We start from the raw sequence: 22915 nt of genomic DNA, 5'->3' as shown, positions 1-22915 counted from the left end.
AGCTGAGTGGGCTGTGAATGAGGGGGACTCATCCCATGGGCCGAGGGGCTGCCCCCTCAGCACAGCCTGGGTGGATTTAGAGAGTGAAGAGTCCACACCCCGGACTCCTGAGCCAATGCTCTTCTCATTAGAGTTTCCAGGTTTAGCAAAAATCAAAATACATCAATACAAAGGATACCCTGCTACATGTGAATCCAGGTAAACAACGAATAATGTTTTACTATGTCTTCCAAACTGGGCATCTGATATTTTATCTGACAACCCTATTTTCAATAGCCCCGCATACACTCACATGCACACACCCCTTTCTGAAATAACAGTAACAAAACCACACACAGAAATCTCCTAATCTGTGGTCCCATTGACATTTACATGTCATCTGTTCACGAAGTGCCTGCTCTGAGTCCCTGGCCCTGAACAGCAGCCCCTAGACTCCACCCTATTCCATCCTCTGGCAGAGTCTGGAAGCTCCCAAGAGCTGGCCCCCAGGCCCCATCTGGGCTTTGCTGGGGGAGAGAGGAAGGGGGACACGGGACCCTGGTTCCACACCATCTCCCTCAGTCCCTCCCCCACACCCAGGTGAGACATTTCCAGGAAGTGGTCCCTGCCCAGGGCCTGGACCCCAGCGGGGCTCAGGGCCACAAGCTTCAGGTTGCTTCCTGAAACTGCCAGTCTCATCCCGTGTCACTGTGGCCACATCCTCCCTTGGGCAGCCCTGGGCTTGGTGAGGTCTGGGGCCAGGCTCTGGGCTGGAGGGCTCTATGCAAACCCAGCCACAGCAGGAGCCTGTGTCCCCCAGCTCCCCTGGAGCTGCCCAAGAGAAGAGCTAAAGGTTCCCATGATTCCTCAGGACCCTCATTAGCATGGGGAGCCCCCACCCCAAGGCCTGGAGAGCCTGGGCTTAACCACGGGAGCTTGGATGGGTGCTCACATCACCCAGATGGTGGTGGGGGTGGGGAGATTCTGCCTGGAGTTAGTTAGTGTGGGAAAGAGGCCTTCTCTATCCACCACTGGGGCGATTTTGTAGAAGATGTGATAAATGACCACCAGGAATTTCAATAGACTGGAAGATTGGGGAACTGGGAGGTCGGGGGACATGTGGCACGGCCTGGAGGCTGCACTGTGTGGGGACTATTCCTAGAACAGCAGAAAGCCAGCAAGGTGGGAGTAGAGGCCCCTCTGGGGAAAGAAACTGAGGCATGGTGAGATGTGCCTAAGAAGGGGTTGTGCCTGCAAGGTTGAGCAGACCTGGGCCTGGGGCTTGGACAGGCGGGCCTCTGAAACTCAGTCAACACTGTTAATAATAATAATAGCAAAAATACTAATGATAATACCAGTAACCGTTTACTGAGCACTTACTCTGTGCCAAGTCTCTTTATTTGAATTATTTTACTTAGTCCTCAAAATAGGTACCACTGGCCTCTATTTTACAAATAGGAAAACTGAGGCACAGAGAGGCTGAGTGGCTTGTCCACAGTCTCACAGCTAGCAAGTGGCAGAGCTGGCATTGGAGCCCAAGCACCCTGGCTCCGGAGCCTGTGCCACTCACTGCTTGGTGAAGGAGTTACTTGCATCTAGAAATGTACAGAAGAGCAGAAGATGTCCCAGGAGAACTTTTCCAGAGGAAATCCTGCTCCCATTTTCTGCCTGTGACCTTTGAGGTCATCAAAACTGCCCGATGGCCTGGGGCAGGGCCCTGAGCACCTCCCCCAGCGCTGCTCTGGTGCCAGCTACATCTGGGGTGCAGCCCCCAAAAGTGACAGCGCAACGGCGCATTGGGAAAAGAGATAAATGGCCGTGTAAACGTGTCTTGCCTTTCCTCCTGGAGGGAAGCGGGTCACTCAGCAGGCACAGTCCTGCAATTACGGCCCCTCCAGCTGGTGCATGGGGTCTGCAAACAGGTGTTTGAGCTATTCCAGATGCAGTCTTGGTGCCAAGGGCCTCTGAGTGTTGGCCAGCGGCTCCCCCTCGTGTTCGTCCGGGGAAACGCACTGGCTTCATGAGCGCTGTCTCCCACAGGGTCTGACAGGTCTGGGGTAAGGGTGATTCTCTGCAACTATGGCCTGAGCTTTGGATTTAAAACCCACACTCTCACGCCTACCAGGGCAAATTCAATCTTGCCCAATCACCAAATAGCCAGGTCACTGGGGTCCAGCTGATTCAGCAGGAGGAGAAAGAAGTGTTTTCCTCTGCCCGCCAAGAAAACTCTGTGGGATGGACTTCTGGTCCAAATGGTCTGTAGAAGTCTTGGGAGTACGCAGGAGGAGGCTCTGGGAAGGGCTGAACCTCCCAGTCTTCGGGAAGGGTGGGCTTGGACTTGGAGTCATCATAATTTAGGGAGTTAAAGGAAAAGAGGCCTCAGGCATAGGCCAGTAAAGTCTCAGACCCTGGGTAGGTCCCACCTGCCCCAAACCAAGATGCCGTCTGGCCCTCCCCAGGAGGAATATGACAGGGCCAAGCAGGTGCTTCCATGGCAGCTTGGATGAGATCCTGCCCCTAGCAAGCAGGTGGAGGCTGTGGGAATTCCCACCCCATAGTGACACTCTTCCCCCTGGTCTTATGCAATCTTTACTAAGCTCCCAGGTTAAGCTGGACAAAGCCACTTGCCCCCATGTCACAGCTGTGGATACCCAGGGTCGGTGAGAAGTGGCAGGCCCAGGGTCATACAGACTCAGAACCAGGTCTTGAAACTCAGCCTCCTGATGCCCAGGCTGGTGCTCTGCCCACATCCCTGGCCAGCTGGGCCCAGGTACCAGGACAAAGTTTGCTGCCCCAGGTGAGGTTGGATCTGCCCTGGAGCAAAATGTCAGGGAGAGGTAGAGCAACACCTTCCCCTCAGTGCCTGGAGAGGCTGTGGAAGTGGAAAAGGCCCCTTGAGGGTCACAGTGGCCTCTGGGGTCCAGTAGCAAGCCTGCCACCCTCTAGTGGGAGCCGTGGCCTCAGGCTACTGGCAGCCAGAGAGGCTGAGGGTTCCAGGCCAGGAGGCCCAGACTACGGCGTTGTCTGGGAGGAGCTGAAGGCCTCTACCTGTGCCTTGGCCTCTGCTTCTGAGCGGCATCGCTGGGAGCAGAACCACAGGAAAAGGAAGAAACCTGCAAGAGAAAGGCTGGTAGGTGGGAGTGCTACGGGGCAGCGTGGGCTTCCCCAGAGGCCAGGGTCTCCTTGGCTGCAGCAAGCTGGCCTCCCTGGGACCCATGAGCAACTCCCAGAATCTTACTGTAGGAGGCCAGCAGCGGCAGAGCCTCAGAGCTGGAAGAGCTGCTGTGGCCAGACCACAGGGTATCTTCATGCAGATGTAGCCCCCACCAGCTTAGCTAGTGGGGCTGTGGGCTGGATGTCAGTGCCCCACTCGCCCCCCTTCACCTGAACCCCTTTGGCAGTGAACATCCCACCAGCCATACACCCCCTGCCAGGTGGCTTCCTCCAGGCCGCCCTCCAGCCCTACCGTAGAGTGAGTTTAAGATGGTGAAGAGGAACAGCTGGGGCAGCAGGAAGACGCCAAAAGAAAAGAAGGCCAAGGCCCAGGTGGTTCCCAGCAGCACGGTGAGGCCCAGCACGGTGACAGTGTCATGGCAGGCCCTGGCATTCGGTGCATCCGCCTGCACCCGCAGCCTGCGCAGGGTCCACAGCGCCCAGGCCAGCACCACCAGGTTGAAAAGGGACGTGAGGCCACCGTAGCCCATGACCAGGACACTGTGTACCACAGGGCTCCGCACCCAGCATCTGCAGGGGAAGGTGATGTGTCGGGCTCACGGTGGCTCCTAGGCCCACATGGAGGCCAGCGTCACTCCCTGAAGCCCCACTCGGTCTCCTGGCTCAGACTCTATTGTTTCTTGCCTGACTGAACACACGGTGAAGCCCCTCACCCGGTTTTCCAGCCAGGCCACCACCAGAGGACGCATCTGCCACCTTGGTCAACAATCTGAAGCTCCCTCATGCCCACCTTTCCAGCCACAGTGGTTTCTCTCACGTCCCCGTGTCTTCACCACCCTGAAAATTCTTCCTGTCTCCTTTCCACATCTCACTCCTCTCTGCTTCCATGGCCAGCCCGAGGCCGGCGTGCCCCATCTTCTATTAGACGCTTGGCCCAGAGCCCTCTTTCCTGGAAACTCCCCCTTCCACCCCACTACATGGTTGTCGCCGCCTCATCTTCATCTCTGCAGTGGGACGCTCCTACCCAGGAGCCTCTCCCCACCTAGACGGGGCCACCATGGCCTGTGCTGGACAGTGGGCTGGCTGCCAACCCATGGCTTGTGGACAAGGGCCCTCCAAGTGTCAACCTGAGAGCACACAGAGCAGCAGGAGAGCTCACTGAGGGCTGAGCACAGAGCCATGGAGAACTGACTGAAGCCAGCCCTGATCCCGGGCCCTCCCGGAGGCCTCCACCCTCCGCCTCCTCAAGACACCTTCAAGACAAATGCCACCTTTTAGTCAGACACAATGTCAGGCTGAGGCAGGAGAATAGGGTTCAGAGACAGTGAACGTAAGGACTTCCTAGAACTAAATTAAATGGAGGCCAGGCGCAGTGGCTCATGCCTGTAATCCCAGCACTTTGGGAGGCCAAGGTGGGCTGATCACTTGAGGTCAGGAGTTGGAGACCATCCTAACCAACATGGTGAAACCCCGTCTGTATTAAAAATACAAAAATTAGCTGGGCATGGTGGCGGGTGCCTGTAATTCCAGCTACTAGGGAGGCTGAGGCAGGAGAATCACTTGAACCTGAGAGGCAGAGGTTGCAGTGAGCCGAGATCGCACCATTGCACTCCAGCCTGGGTGACAGAGTGAGATTCCATCTCGAAATAAATAAAAATAAATCAAATGGAAACACTCCAGCTATGACAGGAAATATCCTCTCCATTTACATAGGGCGTATGTCAAATGACTTTGTAACTTTACTTCATCCTCCTCATTGACAGAGGGCGTACACCAAGTAACCAGTGGAAACCTCTAGAGGGTACTTAAACCTCCACAAATTCTGTAACACGACTCTTGAGGCCCTATGCTCTGGCCCACTCCTGCACATGCTTTCATTTTCAATCAATCTCTGCTTTTGTTGCTTAATTCCTTCCTCACTCTGTACACTTTGTCCTTTTTCTTTTTTCTTTTTTTTTTTCTGAGAGGGAGTCTCTGCTGCCAGGCTGGAGTGCAGTGGCGTGATCTTGGCTCTCTGCAACCTCCGCCTCCCGGGTTCAAGCAATTCTCCTCTCTCAGCCTCCTGAGTAGCTGGGACTACAGGTACCCAACATCACACCCGGCTAATTTTTATGTATTTTTAGTAAAGATGGGGTTTCACCATGTTGTCGAGACTGACCTCGAATTCCTGACCTAAGCTGATCCACCTGCCTCGGCCTTCCAAAGTGCTGGGATGACAGGCATGAGCCACTATGCCTAGACTTGTCCAATTCTTTGTTCAAGATGCCAAGAACCTGGACACCCCCCACCGGTAATGATGTGCTTTATGTGAATTGTCCCCTGCAATCTCCATGACAAGCCATAAGGCAAGTACATAATCATCCTCATTTTGCAGATGAGGAAACTCAGGCTCTGGCTCAGGAACACATTCCAGTTAGAGGCAAAGCTGGAACCTAAAGCCCCCGGCCCAGAGCCTGAGCCCGTAACTATCACAATCCCCTGCTCAGGTTCGCTTCATGGCTCCTGCCCCTACAGTCACAAGGGTCCCAGGACATTATTTTGGGATTCCTCCGAGTTGATGAGTGTGGTAGGGGATCACTCACTCTCACCACTAGGGAATATCCCCACAGGGGCAGCTCTACCACAGTCCATTCAGCCAGCATCCCGTCAGTGGACATCTGAATGATTTTCAAGGGTTGTATTTGTTTTGTTTTTTGAGATGGAGTCTCACTCTCTCTCCAGGCTGGAGTGCGGTGGCACAATCTCAGCTCATTGCAACCTCCACCTCCCAGGTTCAAGCGATTCTCCTGACTCAGCCTCCCCAGTAGCTGGGATTACAGGTGCACACCACCACACCTGGCTAATTTTTATATTTTTAGTAGAGATGAGATTTCTCCAAGTTGGCCAGGATGTGTTTTGTTTGTTTGTTTGAAGTCGGAGTCTTGCTGTTGCCCAGGCTGGAGTGCAGTGGCGCTATCTCGGCTCACTGCAAGCTCCACCTCCCGGGTTCATGCCATTCTCTTGCCTCAGCCTCCCAAGTAGCTGGGACTACAAGCGCCCGCCATCATGCCCAGCTAATTTTTTGTATTTTTAGTAGAGATAGAGTTTCACTGTGTTAGCCAGGATGGTCTCGATCTCCTGACCTCATGATCTGCCCGCCTTGGCCTCCCAAAGTGCTGGGATTACAGGCATGAGCCACCGCACCCAGCCTGTTTTTGGTTTTTAACTGATGTTTGGGTTTAGATATGTGTATATACATAGTAAGAGATGTTTTAAATTGAAGAGAAAAAAGGTCACAAACCCCAAGGTAATTGTTTCCTGAGAGGAGAGGGGAGAGTGAGGGAGACCCAGGGAGAAGCTGGCTCGTAGGTGGGTGTTCTCTAACATCTGTGCATAGTGGGTCCTGTGGATGTGTCACTATAGCTCCTTTGTCCTCATCACATTGTTATATAAGAAAATAGGCTGGGCATAGTGGCTCACACCTGTAATCCCAGCACTTTGGGAGGCCAAGGCAGACGGATCACCTGAGGTCAGTTGAGACCACTCTGGCCAACATGCTGAAACCCTAAAATACACTACTGAAAATACAAAAATTAACTGAGCATGGTGGCAGGCACCTGTAATCCCAGCTACTCGGGAGGCTGAGGCAGGAGAATTGCTTGAACCCAGGAGGCGGAGGTTGAAGTGAGCTGAGATCACGCCATTGCACTCCAGCCTGGGCAACAAGAGCGAAACTCCATCTCAAAAAAAAAAAAAAAAAAAGAAAAGAAAATACATCTTCAAAGAGTATGTAAACTGAGGCCAGAGATTCTATTTCTTTATCTGTAGGATAGGGATGATCATGCACTTGCCTTATGGGCTGTCAAGGAGATTGCAGAGAACAATTCATGTAAATTGAAGTCACATGTCCTCTGATACACCCAAGCCTCACTGTGAGGGATCAGGCCCACCTGTGTACCACGCAGTCCCCCAGCCTTGCTTCAGGGGCTGGGGGCCAGGCTCTGGACCAGCCTGCCAGAGACCACATCCCAGCTCTGCCCCTGACTGGCTGGGGCTCCTCAGGTAGAGTTCTGAAGCTGCCTGTTTCTCAGGGGCCCTAACTGTAAAATAGGGCTGGCAACAGGACCCAGCCCTTACCCTTGTGAATACGAAACCAGCTGATACCCAAGGCCTGCCACAGAATCAGCCCCCAGCTATCCTAAGCCTTCATCAGCCAAGAAGGAAAAAGAAGCCAACTGCAAGTGAGTGACAGGCCGGCGGGGGTTCCTTAGGCTAGTCTATGTCTGGCTGTTAGAAATGCTACATAATAATAAATAGTGTCCTTAATGTCCTCGCCTGCAGAGAGGGGCTATAAAAAAAGCAGTAGCGTGTCCCCCGGCCCCCAAAGGCCCACCTCGCTGCCTCTCCTTGCCTCCCCCAAGCCCAGCCCCCACAGCATTCTCGTCCGACTAGGAGGGCTTGAGAGGCCGGGCAGTGCCCAGGGCAGATCGGGAGGAGTCGGAGCCTGGGTAGGTGCAGCAAGGTGGTCTGCAGGGGACCAGAGTCAAGGGCAGGCTGAGCCAGACCCTCAGGGCCTGGGCACTGGAGGACGGGGCAGGACATAGGAGACGGGAGGCCCGGCTGCCCTGGCATGTTGGCGAGCAGATGTGGCTTCACAGACTTTGTCAGCATAGAATACAAGGCTGCCTCTGCAGGAGACCTGGATCCATGGAAGGGATGTGATGGAGCCCCCTGCAAACTCCCCTGTCAGCCCCAGCTCCCTCCCTGCCCCACAGCCAGTGCCTTGCCTACAGAATATTCCATTTGGAGTCCCAGGCCCATGTGGCCCTTCCGCCAGAGCCATGGAGCCCACTCAGCCCTGAGGGCACTCACATGGACATGTTCTGGAAGCCCGTGCCATTCTCCCAGCTGTTGAAGACGGGGATCGTGTGGGGTCCGTACACTGAGCTCTTGACAGAGAGGGAAAGCAGCACCAGGAGGGCTGGGACCCCTGAGGGGTGAGACAAAGGCTCAGGAGATGTGGGAGAGGGCTGGCCCTTGGTCCCTGGGGCTGCTGACACAGAATTCCACTGGGCAAGGGACAACTGGGAGGAGACTGTTCTGAGCCCCCAGCTTCAGGGCAATAAGCCTGGTGGTTTGGAGGAAGCTCAGCTCTACAATGGAACAGTGGTGGAGGGAGGAGTGGTCACACTGGGATGGTGATGGTGGGGAGCAAAAGGGAGGGAGGACTGGGGAACTGCTGAGGAAACAGAAATAAGCAAGAAAGGGGCAAGGACGGCGATGAAGGTAGCAGTGATGGTACTGTTGGAGATAGAGAAGGTGGAAGAAGTGATGATGGTGGTGATGGAGGTGGAGGAGGTGGTGATGATGGCGATGGAGGTGGAGGAGGTGATGATGGTGGTGATAGAGGTGGAGGAGGTGATGATGATGGCGATGGAGGTGGAGGAGGTGATGGTGGTGATGATGGAGGTGGAGGAGGTGATGATGGTGATGATAGAGGTGGAGGAAATGGAGAAGGTGATGATGGAGGTGGAGGAGATGGAGCAGGTGATGATGGTGATGATGGAGGTGAAGGAGATGGAGGAAGTGATGGTGATGATGGAGGTGGAGAAGGTGATGATGGTGATGATAGAGGTGGAGGAGATGGAGGAGGTGATGATGATGGCAATGGAGGTGGAGGAGGTGATGATGGTGGTGACAGAAGTGGAGGAGATGGAAGAAGTGATGTTGATAACAGGTGGAGGAGGTGATAATGGTAGTGATAGAGGTGGAAGAGATGAAGGAGATGGAGGAGGTGATGGAGGTGGAGGAGGTGATGATGGAGGTGATGGAGGTAGAGGAGGTTATGACGGTGGTCATGGAAGTGGAGGAGGTGAAGATGATGGCAATGGAGGTGGAGGAAGTGATGATGGCGGTGATAGAGGTGGAGGAGATGGAGGAGGTGATGCTGATAACAGAGGTGGAGGAGGTGATAATGGTAGTGATAGAGGTGGAGGAGATGAAGGAGGTGGAGGAGATGGAGGAGGTGATGGAGGTAGAGGAGGTGATGATGGAGGTGATTGAGGTGGAGGAGGTGATGATGGAGGTGATTGAGGTGGAGGAGGTGATGATGGAGGTGATGGAGGTGAGGAGGTGATGATGGTGGTAATGGAGGTGGAGGAGATGGAGGAGGTGATAGTGAAGACGGAGGTGGAAGAGGTGATGATGGTAGTGATGGAGGTGGAGGAGATGGAGGAGGTGATGGAGGTGGAGGAGGTGATGATGGAGGTGATGGAGGTGGAGTAGGTGATGATGGATGTGAAGGAGGTGGTGATGGAGGTGAAGGAGGTAATGATGGATGTGGTAGAGGTGGAGGAGGTAGTGATGGAGGTGATGGAAGTGGAGGTGGTGGTGATGGAGGTGGAGGAGGTGATGGTGGTGATGGAGGTGGAGGAGATGGAGGAGGTGATGGAGGTAGAGGAGGTGATGATGGAGGTGACTGAGGTGGAGGAGGTGATGATGGAGGTGATGGAGGTGAGGAGGTGATGATGGTGGTAATGGAGGTGGAGGAGATGGAGGAGGTGATAGTGAAGACGGAGGTGGAAGAGGTGATGATGGTAGTGATGGAGGTGGAGGAGATGGAGGAGGTGATGGAGGTGGAGGAGGTGATGATGGAGGTGATGGAGGTGGAGTAGGTGATGATGGATGTGAAGGAGGTGGTGATGGAGGTGAAGGAGGTAATGATGGATGTGATAGAGGTGGAGGAGGTAGTGATGGAGGTGATGGAAGTGGAGGTGGTGGTGATGGAGGTGGAGGAGGTGATGGTGGTGATGGAGGTGGAGGAGGTGATGGTGATGATGGAGGTGGAGGAGGTGATGATGATGGTGATGGAGGTGATGGTGATGATGGAGGTGGAAGTGATGATGGAGGTGATGGAGGTGGAGGAGGTGGTGATGGAGGTGGAGGAGATGATGGTGGTGGTGGAGGAGGTGGTAGAGGTGGAGGAGGTGATGATGATGGTGATGAAGGTGGAGGAGGTGGTGATGGAGGTGGAGGAGGTGATGGTGATAACAGAAGTGGAGGAGATGATGATGATAGTGATAGAGGTGGAGGAGGTGATGGTGATAACGGAGGTGGAGGAGGTGATGATGGTGGTGAAGGAGGTGGAGGAGGTGATGATGGTGATGATGGAGGTGGAAGAGGTGATAAAATTAGTAATGTAGAAAGTGGAGGCGGGTGTAGACAGAGATCACAGCTAGTGGTCATGTAATGGCCACTATGATGATGAGGAGGAGGGAAAAGAAAGGACTAAAGGGGATCAATAACCTGCCTGCCTGGAGGTCTGAGGAGAAGGAGAGGAGAGATACTGTGCTTACCCCAGCCTAGCACACCAAGCTTGAGCACATATCTGCGGATGTAGATGTTGTAGACGCGCCCGAGGAGGAGATAGAGGTTGAAGCCCTCGATGGCCATCCAGGTGAGGCAGCTGAGCAGCGCGTAGTGCAGGGCAGCAGCCAGAGCCGTGCACGCTGACTGGGGCACAGGAGACATGGCAAATGCGGGGCTCAGCAGGAAGGTGATGTTCAGGAGCAGCACGGAGGCGTGCAGGTTCATGTGGATGCGTGCTAAAGAGTCACTCTTCTTCCTGCAGGTGAGAGCATGGCCCTCCGTGGCCCAGGGACATCATCCAGGCAGCACTACCCACTGGTGCATGCCGACGGGGAAAATGAGGTGAAGAAGGGGCAGGGATCCCACAGCAGTCGCACCAAGAGGCTGGTCTCCCACCTCCTGGCCCCCACCCTCTGGAGAAGCACACCCAGTTCTAGTTGAGTAAATGGGACACAAGGAAGGGTGATGTGCCACAGTTGGGGGCAGGCCCAGCACTGTGGCAGCGGAATACCTGGAATGGAAGTGCAACAGGACCGTGATCAGCGAGGCCACAATGGAGATGCTGCAGCCCACGAGGGAGATGTATGTAAGAGGTGCCAGCAACTCTGCAGGGACCAGGGCCGGGGAGAGTTGCTGCAGAAGGGAAGAGGGGCTGGAGGCCAGAAGCATAGTGTCGCCCTCCCTCCCAGCCTCAGTCAGAGAGACCTCCTGAGGCCTCCTCTCCAAGTCCCCTTCCCCACAAGCCTAGCCATGGACCTGGCCTGAACAAGCCCATGGCAGATACAGTGAGTTTTACCCCCGCCACAGCTCCCATCTCCTTCTTCTGCTGTGAGTGCCTCCCTTCCCCTACTCCCTATGCACCTGGGGGGTTCCACCACTTTGCCCCCTCTGTGCAGAAAGGTGCGCCAGGCCTGGTCAAGCAGGGCCCTCCCTCCTCCTGCCTATAGTGATTGGTTCAGGGATGAGCACATGGCTGGCAGAACTGGGTAAAAGATTTTATTCCACTGGTCTGAAAGCTTGCAGGGCATGAGCCTGCAACTGCTGCCAGCTATATTATTATCTCATATTAGGAGTTCCTATTTGAGGGCTAAGCCAGCACAGAGCAAGCACAGTTGAGGGACAGAGATAGAGTGCTATCTTAGTGATCTTAGTGATCAGCTCCTGGATCAAGCCATGCCTGAAGCCTAACCCAGCCTTTTCAGGAACATGAGTCCATAAATTTTCTTTCTTTTTTTTTTTTTTTTTTGCTTAAGCCCATTTAAGTTGGGTTTTCTGCCCCTTGCACCAGCTTTTGCCTTGCTCCTCTGCCACAGACACAGGGCCCTCTACAGCTCTGGGCCCCACTCAGGATGCATACATACCATGAGAACAGCAAAGTAGGTCAGGTGGTTGCAGCGGCAGAGCACCTGAGAGTGGGAGGGCTGCTCTGTACGACAGCCCTCAGGGCTCCAGCCGCCCCAGGGCTGTTTCCTGGCTCCCTCCTTCCAGAAGACACAGCTCAGGGTGTAGCCTTCCTGGGTGGAGATACTGGAGTCAGTCATAGGGTGCAGAGGAAAGGCTGCAGATCAGTGTCTGGGAGTCCTGGGGGCCAACGGTGACTCAACTGTCCATTCGCCAACATTTTACCAGGCACTGGCTGGCCTTTGGCCTCAGTCTCAGATTCCAGTCCCATCTCCACTGTGGGCTCTCAGAGCGACCCGGGCAAGATGCCAAGTTGCTCTGTGCCTCAGTTTAGTCATCTACAGAATAGGATCATTCATACCCATATTATAAGAATGGTGGAAAAACAAAGGGCAACATGGAATCTTGAGTGTCCAGCTCTGGCCTTTTATACAGTAGGCACTCCCTAACCAGCTGATCCCTTCCCCTCGTCCCCGTGGGGAACAGCAATGTGCTCAGACCCATGCCTGGTCGGGGGAGACGCATCCACAGACAACCCTAACGCCAAGTCACGTGGGTGGAGAGGTGGAGGAAATGACACAGGCCATCACGGAAAACCGTGGAGGGCAGGCAGAGCTGACCCAAAGGGAGAAGGGGAGGTGGGGGCCCTGAGGCCTTAGAGGACGTGTTGGATTTCAATATGAGTAGGGCAAGGGCATTCCAGGTGGAGGGAACCGTAGTGGCAAAAGCCCAGAGATGAAAGGAAAGGATGACGGTGAAATGTAGAGTGCAGGGCAGTCCTGGTGAGGCTGAAGGGAAGATGGAGCAGAAAGCAGAGGCTCCGGGCTTTTCAGGAATGGCAGGAACCAGAAAAGGAGGCACTGAGGCTTGTGAGCCACCCCACTCTGCCCCCACCCCCAATGAGCAGCCCTTTCTTTGTTCCAGGATCAGCATCTGCACTTCCCCTAGGAGCTCACTCTTTCACCCCAGTCCCTGGGCCGTGTGACCCAGACCTGGCCAATCCACACCTTCCATCCCCCTGGACACAGTGACAGGTACAGGGATGTACACATGACCCAGTCGAACCTTTAAGATCCTGAGACCCTGATCTGCACTGGGGCAGGTTGGGGATGGCGAGTGAGGGGAAGAGCCTGATGGGAAGAAGGAAAGGAAGTCTAGCTCTTCAGCATCCATCATGCCACAGAATGGACAGCCAAGGCAGGAGACCATTGCTGAGATGGAGAGAGACTGAGCCACGAGGGCATCAGATCCGTCCCTGGATCCAGCTGTGCCTGAAGCTGGTGGACCACCCCTAGACATTTCATTGATGTGTGCCAATCAGTTCCCTCTGTGCTCAAGCTGGCTTGAGGTGGTCTTTTCTCACTTGCAACTGAAAGCATCCTGACAAATGCATGAGTAAAAACCTCTCTCTCTCTTATTTCTTGAGCAGGAATTTTCAAAGCGTGATGGATTTCCAGATGGTTCCACAGGTTTGGGTCTGGTCAAACCAATGTTCAACAGGAGAGTCACAGAGGGGCAGGGGTGCAGGGGAAATGGGGGCACCCCCAGCAGTACCAGGCTTTGGTTGTGCCAGAAGCTGATGTTCACCGGATCCCTGAGGTTGTTCACATGCCCATGACTCAGCTGGGCCCCCAGGACGTAGTTATTAAGCAGAGATGAGTTGTTTTCATCCTGGAAGGGCAGCAGGAGAAGGGTTGAGTGGAGGGGAAATGGGGAGGCCCTGGGTAAGGTCTGAGCCCCGCTTCCCTGGATGAGAACAAGCAGCAAGAGTTTCACGTGTGCAGCATGAAAGCCTTCCCAGCCTTCCCAGCCTTCCCAGCCTCCCAGCCTTCCCAGCCTCCCAGCCTCCCAGCCTCCCAGCCTTCCCAGCCTCCCAGCCTTCCCAGCCTTCCCAGCCTCCCAGCCTTCCCAGCCTTCCCAGCCTTCCCAGCCTCCCAGCCTCCCAGCCTTCCCAGCCTTCCCAGCCTCCCAGCCTTCCCAGCCTTCCCAGCCTCCCAGCCTCCCAGCCTTCCCAGCCTTCCCAGCCTCCCAGCCTCCCAGCCTTCCCAGCCTCCCAGCCTTCCTAGCCTCCCAGCCTTCCCAGCCTTCCCAGCCTCCCTAGCCTCCCAGCCTTCCCAGCCTCCCAGCCTTCTCAGCCTCCCAGCCTCCCAGCCTTCTCAGCCTCCCAGCCTCCCAGCCTTCCCAGCCTCCCAGCCTCCCAGCCTTTGCATGTGCTGTTCCTGCCCGGTGGAAAGCTGTCCTCTCACCAACCCCTGCTTCACGTCCCATTCGTTTAATGCATTCCAGCCCCACACCCTCCACCTCACCACTATCCTCACACACTTTCAAAGCCAAGGTTGAAAGGCGCCTTCCCCAGAAGCTCCCCTGGACTGCCCACTGGGAAGAGCCCTGACCCCACCCTGACTCATCCATCGCTCTGGATCTTTATGGCTATTATCGACCTTGTGCTGACATTAAATCTCTAAGGTCCAGTCGGGCACAGTGGCTCACGCCTATAATCCTAGCATTTGGGAGGCTGAGGCAGGCAGGTCACTTGAGGCCAGGAGTTCAGGATCAGCCTCGCCAACATGGTTAAACCCGGTTTCTACCAAAAATACAAAAATTAGCTGGGCATGGTAGTGCACGCCTGTAATCCCAGGGTGGCTGAGGCAGGGGAATCGCTTGAACCCAGGAGGCAGAGATTGCAGTGAGCCGAGATCATGCCACTGCACTCCAGCCTGGGCAACAGAGCGAGACTCTGACAAAAACAACAACAACAACAAACCTCTAAGGTCTTAGTCTAAGCATGAAGACAGAGAGTTCTCTGAGTGCAGGGAACAAGTGTCTTCTTGTCTGTGTCCCGCCTAGTGACAGGCACATAGTAGGTTTCTTAGGTCTCATTTGTAGATTGTAATTGTGCCTTCCTACCATTCTGCTAAAGCTGGCAGGGAAACTAAGGCCCAGAGAGGGACAATGGCTGGCTTGGATTGCACAGCCGACTGGTTGGTCTCACTCAGTGCTGGTCACCTAGAGGCCAGGCAGTGACATGGGCACCTGCAGTGGATCCCAAGAAGGGGCCGGCACCCACCCTCCTTGGCCCGCCATCACACTGACCTTGAAAAAGTGGGCATTGGAGAAGTAGATACAGATGAGTCGCAGCTCCCCGGGCTGGGTCTTGCAGGCGTCCCGGGTCAGCTCGGCGGGGAACTGCATGGCATGCTGACCCCAGGCATACTGACCCCGGGCATGCTGACCCCGGGCCTGCAGAGGGTCACAGACAAGCTGAGTCTGGCAACCAGGACCTGTAGACCTGACCCCAACACCTTCACTGCCTCCCACTCCCCATGAAACCTTCCTTGGGGTTTCCACCCACAGAACCTTCTCCCCCCAGGCTGCATCTCCTCCCAAACTTCCCGAGATCCCAGGCCTTCCCTCCATGCTGTTCCTGAGTTTGGGGTGTTTACCTGACCCACTGGGCCCCTGAAGATGGAGCTACCTCAGCACTCAGCCCCAGCCCAGCCCCCACTAGGGATCCAGCCAATCATCCCAGGGTCCTAAAAGGAGCCAGGGTTCCTGGCCTCTCTCACAGCTGCCTCCCCCAGGGGGTAGCCTCCAGCCAAAGCAGGAAGAAGACTCCGCCCCAGAGGGGCCATAAAGCACCACCCTTTCCACAATTCACACAGCGAGTATCAGCCCCATTTTACAGAGGAGGTAACTCACTGCCAGTTAGGGCAGAGCCTGGACTGGGGGGTGTGGGGAGGAGGACGGTGGAGCCTAAAGAAAGTCCAGACCTTAAACCCCTGGAGGACTTCTAGGGCAGGGGCAGCTGGCCACGCCCCCACCACCACCACCTGCAGCCTCTGACCTGGGGCACCCGCTTCAGAGTGGCACTGCTCAGTGAGAGGCCAGAGAAGTTGCAGCTCAGCTTGAAGGCCAGAGACTGGATGGCGGGTGTCTGCAAGGTCAGGTTGTAGCCCGGGAAGCTGGTGTTCAGTAGCATCTGCTCCAGCTGGTGAAGTTGACTGCAGCCCGGAGAGACGGCCAGGGAGGCCAGAGCCCAGAGTGGGGTAAGGGTGAGAGGGAGCTCTAGACAGCCTGGGAGGGCAGGGCCTCCCCACCCACACCCCTGTCACTCCCACCTCCAGACCACTGCATACACCGTGTCCTTGGCACACTGTTACCTCCCTACCCCATCTATCCCCTCCTCTCGATTAACTCCAGTTCAGGTCCCAGTTTGTTGTCACCTTCTCCAGGAAGCCTTCCCTGACTGCTCCCTCACAGCTTCCCAGTAGCCGCTCTTATCCCTGACCAGTCTTCAGCATTGTCTGCTCACCCAGAGCTGCTCAGTCTTTGGGTCACAGACCCTGGAGAACCCAGCCAGAATTTTAGAGTTCCTTCCCAGGAAAACGCATGGAGACCCACAATTCTGCACTTAGTTTCATGATATCCATGATTAAGGGCCCCCATTCCTCAATGATAAACTTCATGAGGGCAGTGACACGCCCACCCTGCATCCACAGAGCCTAGTGTCAGGCATGCAGTAGGCACTCAATAAAAGTGCTGAAAAAATGCACAGTTAAGAGTTTATACTAGACCAACTCTGACCCACTGATTCAAGGTGCAGGCTTGGGGTGGGAGACACAGCTGACTCTAAACAGGAGAGGGCCACGTCCAACTCACCGAAAGGAAAAAAATGGGCTCCGGGCTCTGGACACCTGCATATTCTCCATGTAGCGGAGGAGTTCTTTCCATGTCTCTGTGGGGACACACCTCCCCCTCAGCTTGTGTCTCAGCTACCCTCTGGCCCCACCACCTCTGGGCTTTCCATCCCAGTCTGAGAGTCTGGTTCACAAGCAGCTCCTGCTGCCCCCAGGAAGCCTAAGTGGCCCCTTTCAATCTCCCAGGGTTTAATGCCTGCCCCTTTTGCATCGCAGTCCCAGGACTGGGCTAGGGCTGCCCCCAGTTCAGCAGAGCTCCCTTACCTGCTGTTGCATTCTGCAAAGTCAGAAGGCACAGGCACAGGAAAAGGGTACCACAGTGATCCATGCCCTGTGCCGAGTCTCCTCCAAGAACTGGCTCTGGCCCTGGAAAAGGTGCATGCCATCATCATGATGATAAAAGAACAGCCTCTAACTTCTAGGTGTCTGGCATGTCCCAATAGTAGGACATGCAGCATCTTGTTTGACCCTCACCACTCTTGCATTTCACAGATGAGGAAGCTGAGGATGAAGGGCAAAGGGTCTTGCTTTACTTAAATCTGCCCAAAGCCAGGTCTCTAAGACTCCAGAATCCTTGACCACCAAGTAATGGCTGCCATTAGCAGCTCTGCCTGATACACTCCCCCTCCCAAAAAGCAGTCTATCTGGGGGCTTCCCCAGGACACCAGCTTCTACCCAGACGGAAGGTGTTTGGGAGAAAGCAACATGTAAACTCCATCCAGTCCTGCTATTAACTCATCATGTGGCTTTGGGTAGGATCTGTCTCTCTCTGCCCTCATTTTCCTCCATTTTAAAATGAATTAATAAACTTCTGCTTCAATAGAGCAAATTTATGTGTGCCCCTGAAAGCCCCATTAACATGAGAGGGAATGAATAAAATAGGCATAAAGCCACAGAACAATGGGAAAGAAAATAGGCACAAAAAACAGTACAATGGGGAAGAAAAGAGGCACAAAGCCTCTCAGGAAGCTGCTGGAGGATGTGCTCCAACAAAACGAGAGAGTAAATCATGAAAGAAGACACAGGGTACAGGAAACCCTGTACCCTACCATGGGAGAGGTAAAGTTACTCCCTAGAAAACAGGCACAAAGAGAGAGCAATGGGAAAGAAAACAACTGCAGAGATGGGAGATGTCAGCTAAACTTTGGAGGCTACAAGTAGGTGGCACCTGGTAAGACGTTTAGCAGACTGAAAAAAGTTGAACCCAAGTGCCTGCAGTGGGGAGAGGTGTGGTGTTGGCGGGAGACAAGAAGCCTCACAACCTTGAAAGCACTTGAGAACCGGAGGCATCAGGAACTTCTGAAGTGGGGATGAAGGAAGAGGCTAAAAACAGGGATTGTTGGTCAGACACGGTGGCTCACGCCTGTAATCCCAGCACTTTGGGAGGCTGAGGTGGGTGGATCATGAGATCAGGAGATCGAGACCATCCTGGCTAACATGGTGAAATCCCACTCCTACTAAAAATACAAAAAATTAGCCAGGTGTGGGGGCAGGCGCCTGTAGTCCCAGCTACTCAGGAGGCTGAGGCAGGAGAATGGCATGACCCAGGAGTCTCTTGCAGTGAGCGGAGATGGTGCCACTGCACTCCAGCCTGGGCAACAGAGTGAGACTGTGTCTCAGAAAAAAAAAAAAAAAAAAAAAAAAACAGGGATTGTTGTCCAGGCATGGCAGCTCACGCTTGTGATCTAAAACACTTTGGGAGGCCAAGGCAGGAGGATCGCTTGAGACCAGGAGTTCCAGACCAGCCAGGGCAACATGGCAAAACCCTGACTCTACAGAAAAATATAAAAATTAGCCGGGTATGGTGGCCTGCGCTTGTATCCCCAGCTACTCAGGTGGGTGAGGTGGAAGAATCACCTGAGCCCAGGAGATGGAGGCTGCAGTGAGTCAAAAGTATACCACTGCACTCCAGCCTGGGCAACAGAATGAGACCTTGTCTCAAAAAAATAAAAAATAAAAATAAAAACAAGATTCATTGGTTGTGAGTCTTTAACGCCCAACTCAGTCCCCAGATCTCCCCTGCCACCTCGAGTTTTCAAGAGTTTCCTCACCATCCTACCATCCCAATCCTGCTCCAAACAAAGTTTACTCTCTGGAGAGAGGATGCACCATAATCAGAGCAGAAGGGGCAATTAAACAATATCCCCTCTCCATGTCCTCCCCTACTCAGATTCCAGAAGACTGCAGCAGCCAGGGTTATGCCCCAAGGCAGGAGAAAAGTCTTTGAAGGGCTAACCATTCCCAGAATAGTATCCTATAGCTGCTTCCATTGTTGTGTTCCTCGATGTCATGGCCAAGACCTAACTTACAGTGAAATTTCACCAGTCACTAAGCTCTGCCAAGCAATTAGGTTTTTAGTGCTCCTCTCTTGAACGGTCAACCAAGGATTACTGAAAATTTCAAAACACACACCCTTTCTTGAGAAGCTGCTGGAGGATGCGCTCCAACAAAATGAGAGAGTAAATCATGAAAGAAGACACAGGGTACAAGAAATCCTGTGTCCTACCATGGGAGAGGTAAAGCTACTCCCCAGAAAATGTGTGAAGGGAAGGCCTGGGTTGATGCTGAACAGCAGGACTAGGGCATTTCCCATCCGGAGGGAGCAGGAGAAAAGAACGCCCTAGGAGGGAGTTCTTCAAGAAAAAATTAAGGAAGAGGAAAAGGAGAGCAGATAGACAACCGAATAGGTTTGAGCATCTAGAAAAACTGTTTTTGAGATGTCTTACAGAAAGTTTGTAAATGCAAAAATAAAAAGAAGCAATTAATTTCAAGAAAACCAAGTTGTACAAGAAAATGAAACGCTGCTACATGACTTGATATGGAATGTAATGCATATAGTCATAATAGAAACGTTAAACAGGAGATTTTTTTAATTGTGTAAAAACCTTGTTAAGATGATTTTGATTTCCACCTAGAAAGTAGACAGCCAGATGGGAGCATTGTTCTCATCATAACAATGGGAAAGCTAAATAATGTACAAAATCTTTTTTTTATTTTTATTTTTTAGCCTACTGGAAAGCTGAAGTCACAGGCCACCAAGCAAACTGGTTTCTGGTGGTAACCAGAATGCATTATCTTTGATGGATGAAACACATGATCTGTTTCATGTTTGACAGAGCATGGAGGAATAGGTAGTTGCTGCAAAAGCAGATAAGGAGAAAATGACTAACACCTTAATGAAATCTTAATGGCTGAGCATTAGCCAGAGTGGCAGTTTACTGGGAGCCCCAGACACAAGGGTAACCTGTACCCCCAGATAGTTTCTTCCTACAGTCCTCCACTGGACACTCATGAGAATGATGTGGAGTGGGACAGGGCCTGAGGGAGGCCCCATGGTAACACAGCCATGCAAGACGTGCCAAGGGTTGAGGGTGGGGCAGGAGTACCTGGAGAAGCCCATCTGTGCTCTGGTCTCTGCATGAGTGCAAGGTGGTAATTGGCTGCTGCCAAGAGATAAACACCTACACCCTGGCTTTGCTTTGATTTAAGATGCCCATCCCACAGGTCCCTGACCTGCTATAAAGCAAATGTTGACTGCCTCTGCTGGAGGAGTAGAAGACCCTTCCACCACAATGCTACAGTGACACTAAGCAAAAGCCATCAGGGCCGGGTGCCTTGGCTCATGCCAGTAATCCCAATACTTTGGGTGGCTGAGGTAGGCGAATTGCTTGAGCCTAGGGGTTTGAGACTAGCCTGGGCAACATGGCAAAACTCTGTCTCTAAAAAAAAAAAAAAAAAAAAAAAAGGCCAGATGTAATGGCGCATGCCTGTAGTCCCAGCTACTCAGGAGGCTGGTGTGAGGATCACCTGAGCCTGGGAAGTTGGAGGCTGCAGTGAGCCATGATAGCACCACTGTACTCCATCCTGGGCAACAGAGTGAGAAAAGAAAACCAAAGAAAAAGCCACTGGACACTGGCAAGGAAGAGGCAACCCATTAGTGTCCAGGATTTTGCACTGATATAAAACAGAGGGCTGCTGCTACTACTGGGAAAAGAGCAGGAATCTCACTCCCACTCAAGATCCCCCAACCAGTAAGGCAGAGTTTAGTTCCCACGGGGGTGAAGGGGAGGAAGTCAGCCTGCATTCTAGTACCTGCACTGAACAAGAGGCTGAGGTTGTCAAAAACTGGAGGAGAAACAGGAACACTAAGAAGGCCCCACTCCTGGGGCTCAGGCTCAAGACTGTCTAAGGCTGAAGCTAGAGCAGGATAATCAAGAATTCATTGCCTCCACCACAAGCCTTGCACCAAGCAACAAGTAACAGCAGTCCACCGCTGGAGAAGGGACTAGAACACAAAGAGAGATTTCCTCTGTGTTGCACGCATGCAATGCTGAGCACAGAGTGGGGACACTGGGGGACTCAAGTCCTCATTGAACACAATGTAGGGACAGTCCACCACTGGAGAAATTTGGAGCCTGTAGTATACCGAAGGTAACTATAGCAACAACAAAACCTAAATCCAGCTGGGCACCGTGGCTCATGTCTGTAACCCCAGCACTTTGGGAGGCCGAGGCAGGAGGATCATTTCAGCCCAAGAGTTCAAGATCAGCCTGGGCAACATAGTGAGCCTCTATCTCTAAATAAACAGATAAATAAATAAAACTTAAACGTAAATCAACTACAGATTAGATTGACTTGAGGCCTATACCAAAGCCATGACATAAGAAATACTTCAATTTCTTTCTAGGCATAAATATCATTTACTTTACTACTGTTCCATTACACACAATGCCTGGTAGTTAGTCAAAGATTTTAAGAGACACAGAAGCAGATCTTAGAGATGGCCAAAATGTTGGAACTATCAGATAGAGACAAGATAGCTCTGATAAATATGTTAAAGGGTGCAGTGGAAAAGGTAGACTTCTAAGAACAGATGGGAAATTTCAGCAGAACAATGGTAACTATTAAGAGTAGTCAAGTAGAAATGTTAGAAACAAACTCGGTATCAGTGATGAAGAATTCTGTCAATGAGTTTATTAGCAAAGTGGACACAGCAAAGTAAAGAATCCTTGAACCTGATGATAGTGTAATATAAATTATCCAAATTGAAATATAAAGAGTAAGAAGAGTGAAAATAAAAATTAACAGATTACCCAAGAACTGTGCAAATGGTCTGTATATATGTAATTGGAATCCTAGCTAAAGGAGAGAGAACAGAGAAGAATAAATAGAAACAGAAAGAATAGAAAATTAAAATTTTTTAAATGGCCAATTTTTCCCCCAAAACTAATAAAAGACAACAAACCACAGATCCAAGAAGCTCTGCAAAATCCCATGGAATAAATGCAAAGAAAAACACATCTAGATACATCCTAGTCAAACTGCTGCAGAACCAAAGATAAAATCTTGAAGTCAGCCAGAAAAAAAGAGCCATTGTACACAGAAAATGAAAGATACAAACTACAAGAGACTTCTTATCAGAAACTACCAAAACCAGAAGATAATGCAGCCATATCTTTCAATAAAAATCTGTCATTCTAAAACTCCATGCCCAATGAAAATATCGTTCAAAAACGAAGACAAGGTTGGGTGCAGTGGCTCACACCTGTAATCCCAGCATTTTGAGAGGCTGAGGTGGGTGGATTGCTTGAGTCCAGGGGTTCCAAACCAGCCTGGCCAACATGGCGAAAACCTGTCTCTACAAAATATACAAAACTTAGTCAGGCATGGTGGCATGCACCTGTAGTCCCAGCTATTCAAGAGGCTAAGGCAGGAGGATCACTTGAGTCCAGGAGGTCAAGATTGCAGTGAGACATGATCATGCCACTGCACTCCAGCCTGGGTGACAGAGAAAGACCCTGTATCAAAAAAAAAAAAAAAAAAAAAAAAAATGAAGACAAAATAAGAACTTCTTCAGATGAGCAAGGAGTTAGAGAATTCATTGCCAGCAGATTGGCACTAAAATAAATATTGAAGAAAATTCTTAGGGCAGAAGAAAAATTATGCCAGTTGGAAATTTGGACTTAAAGAAATGAAGAGTATTGTGATTGGCAAAAATGTGTCAAATATAAAATAAATTTCCTTGGTTTTAATGTCTGTTTAATGTAAAAACAGTAACAATGCATTGTGGGGATCATAGCATATGTAGAAGTAGAAGCATACCACAAAAATAGCACAACAGGCAGGACAGCAGAAATGGAAGTATTTGGTTTGAGGTTCTTAAACTATATTTTAAGTATTGTAATGTTATTTGAAAGTAAATTGTGGAAAGTTAAATATGTGTATTTAAATCCTACAGTGCCATTACAAAAAAGGAAAAATTATAAGATATAGCTAGTAAGGCAATAGTAGAGATAAAAGAATATTATGAAAACTGC

General features: G+C 52.1%; 1 protein-coding gene across 4 annotated transcripts in view; it reads right to left on the bottom strand.

The window, feature by feature from the left end:
• Positions 1–293: 293 nt before the first annotated feature.
• Positions 294–22915, bottom strand: part of ADGRG5 (adhesion G protein-coupled receptor G5) — a 37323-nt gene continuing 14701 nt past the window's right edge. For 3 of the 4 annotated variants that reach the window (XM_073015409.1, XM_073015407.1, XM_073015408.1), the window contains 12 exons: positions 16863–16964; positions 16561–16636; positions 15746–15902; positions 14995–15141; positions 13456–13572; positions 11862–12014; positions 11012–11133; positions 10488–10756; positions 8005–8122; positions 3446–3723; positions 3028–3092; positions 294–2851 (listed from right to left, as the gene is read on the bottom strand). In XM_073015409.1, coding sequence (XP_072871510.1) covers positions 2807–2851; positions 3028–3092; positions 3446–3723; positions 8005–8122; positions 10488–10756; positions 11012–11133; positions 11862–12014; positions 13456–13572; positions 14995–15141; positions 15746–15902; positions 16561–16636; positions 16863–16926 — 1611 coding nt within the window. In that variant the 5' untranslated portion in view covers positions 16927–16964 and the 3' untranslated portion in view covers positions 294–2806. Of the gene's footprint in view, positions 3093–3445; positions 3724–8004; positions 8123–10487; positions 10757–11011; positions 11134–11861; positions 12015–13455; positions 13573–14994; positions 15142–15745; positions 15903–16560; positions 16637–16862; positions 16965–22915 lie in introns of all 4 variants that reach the window. The other variant, XM_073015410.1, reaches the window with a different exon arrangement.

The sequence above is a fragment of the Chlorocebus sabaeus genome, chromosome 5 (assembly GCF_047675955.1).
Source record: "Chlorocebus sabaeus isolate Y175 chromosome 5, mChlSab1.0.hap1, whole genome shotgun sequence".
Classification (NCBI taxonomy): Eukaryota; Metazoa; Chordata; class Mammalia; order Primates; family Cercopithecidae; genus Chlorocebus; species Chlorocebus sabaeus.
Note: the sequence above shows the minus strand (reverse complement) of the source record. Positions and strands in the feature narration are given on the sequence as shown.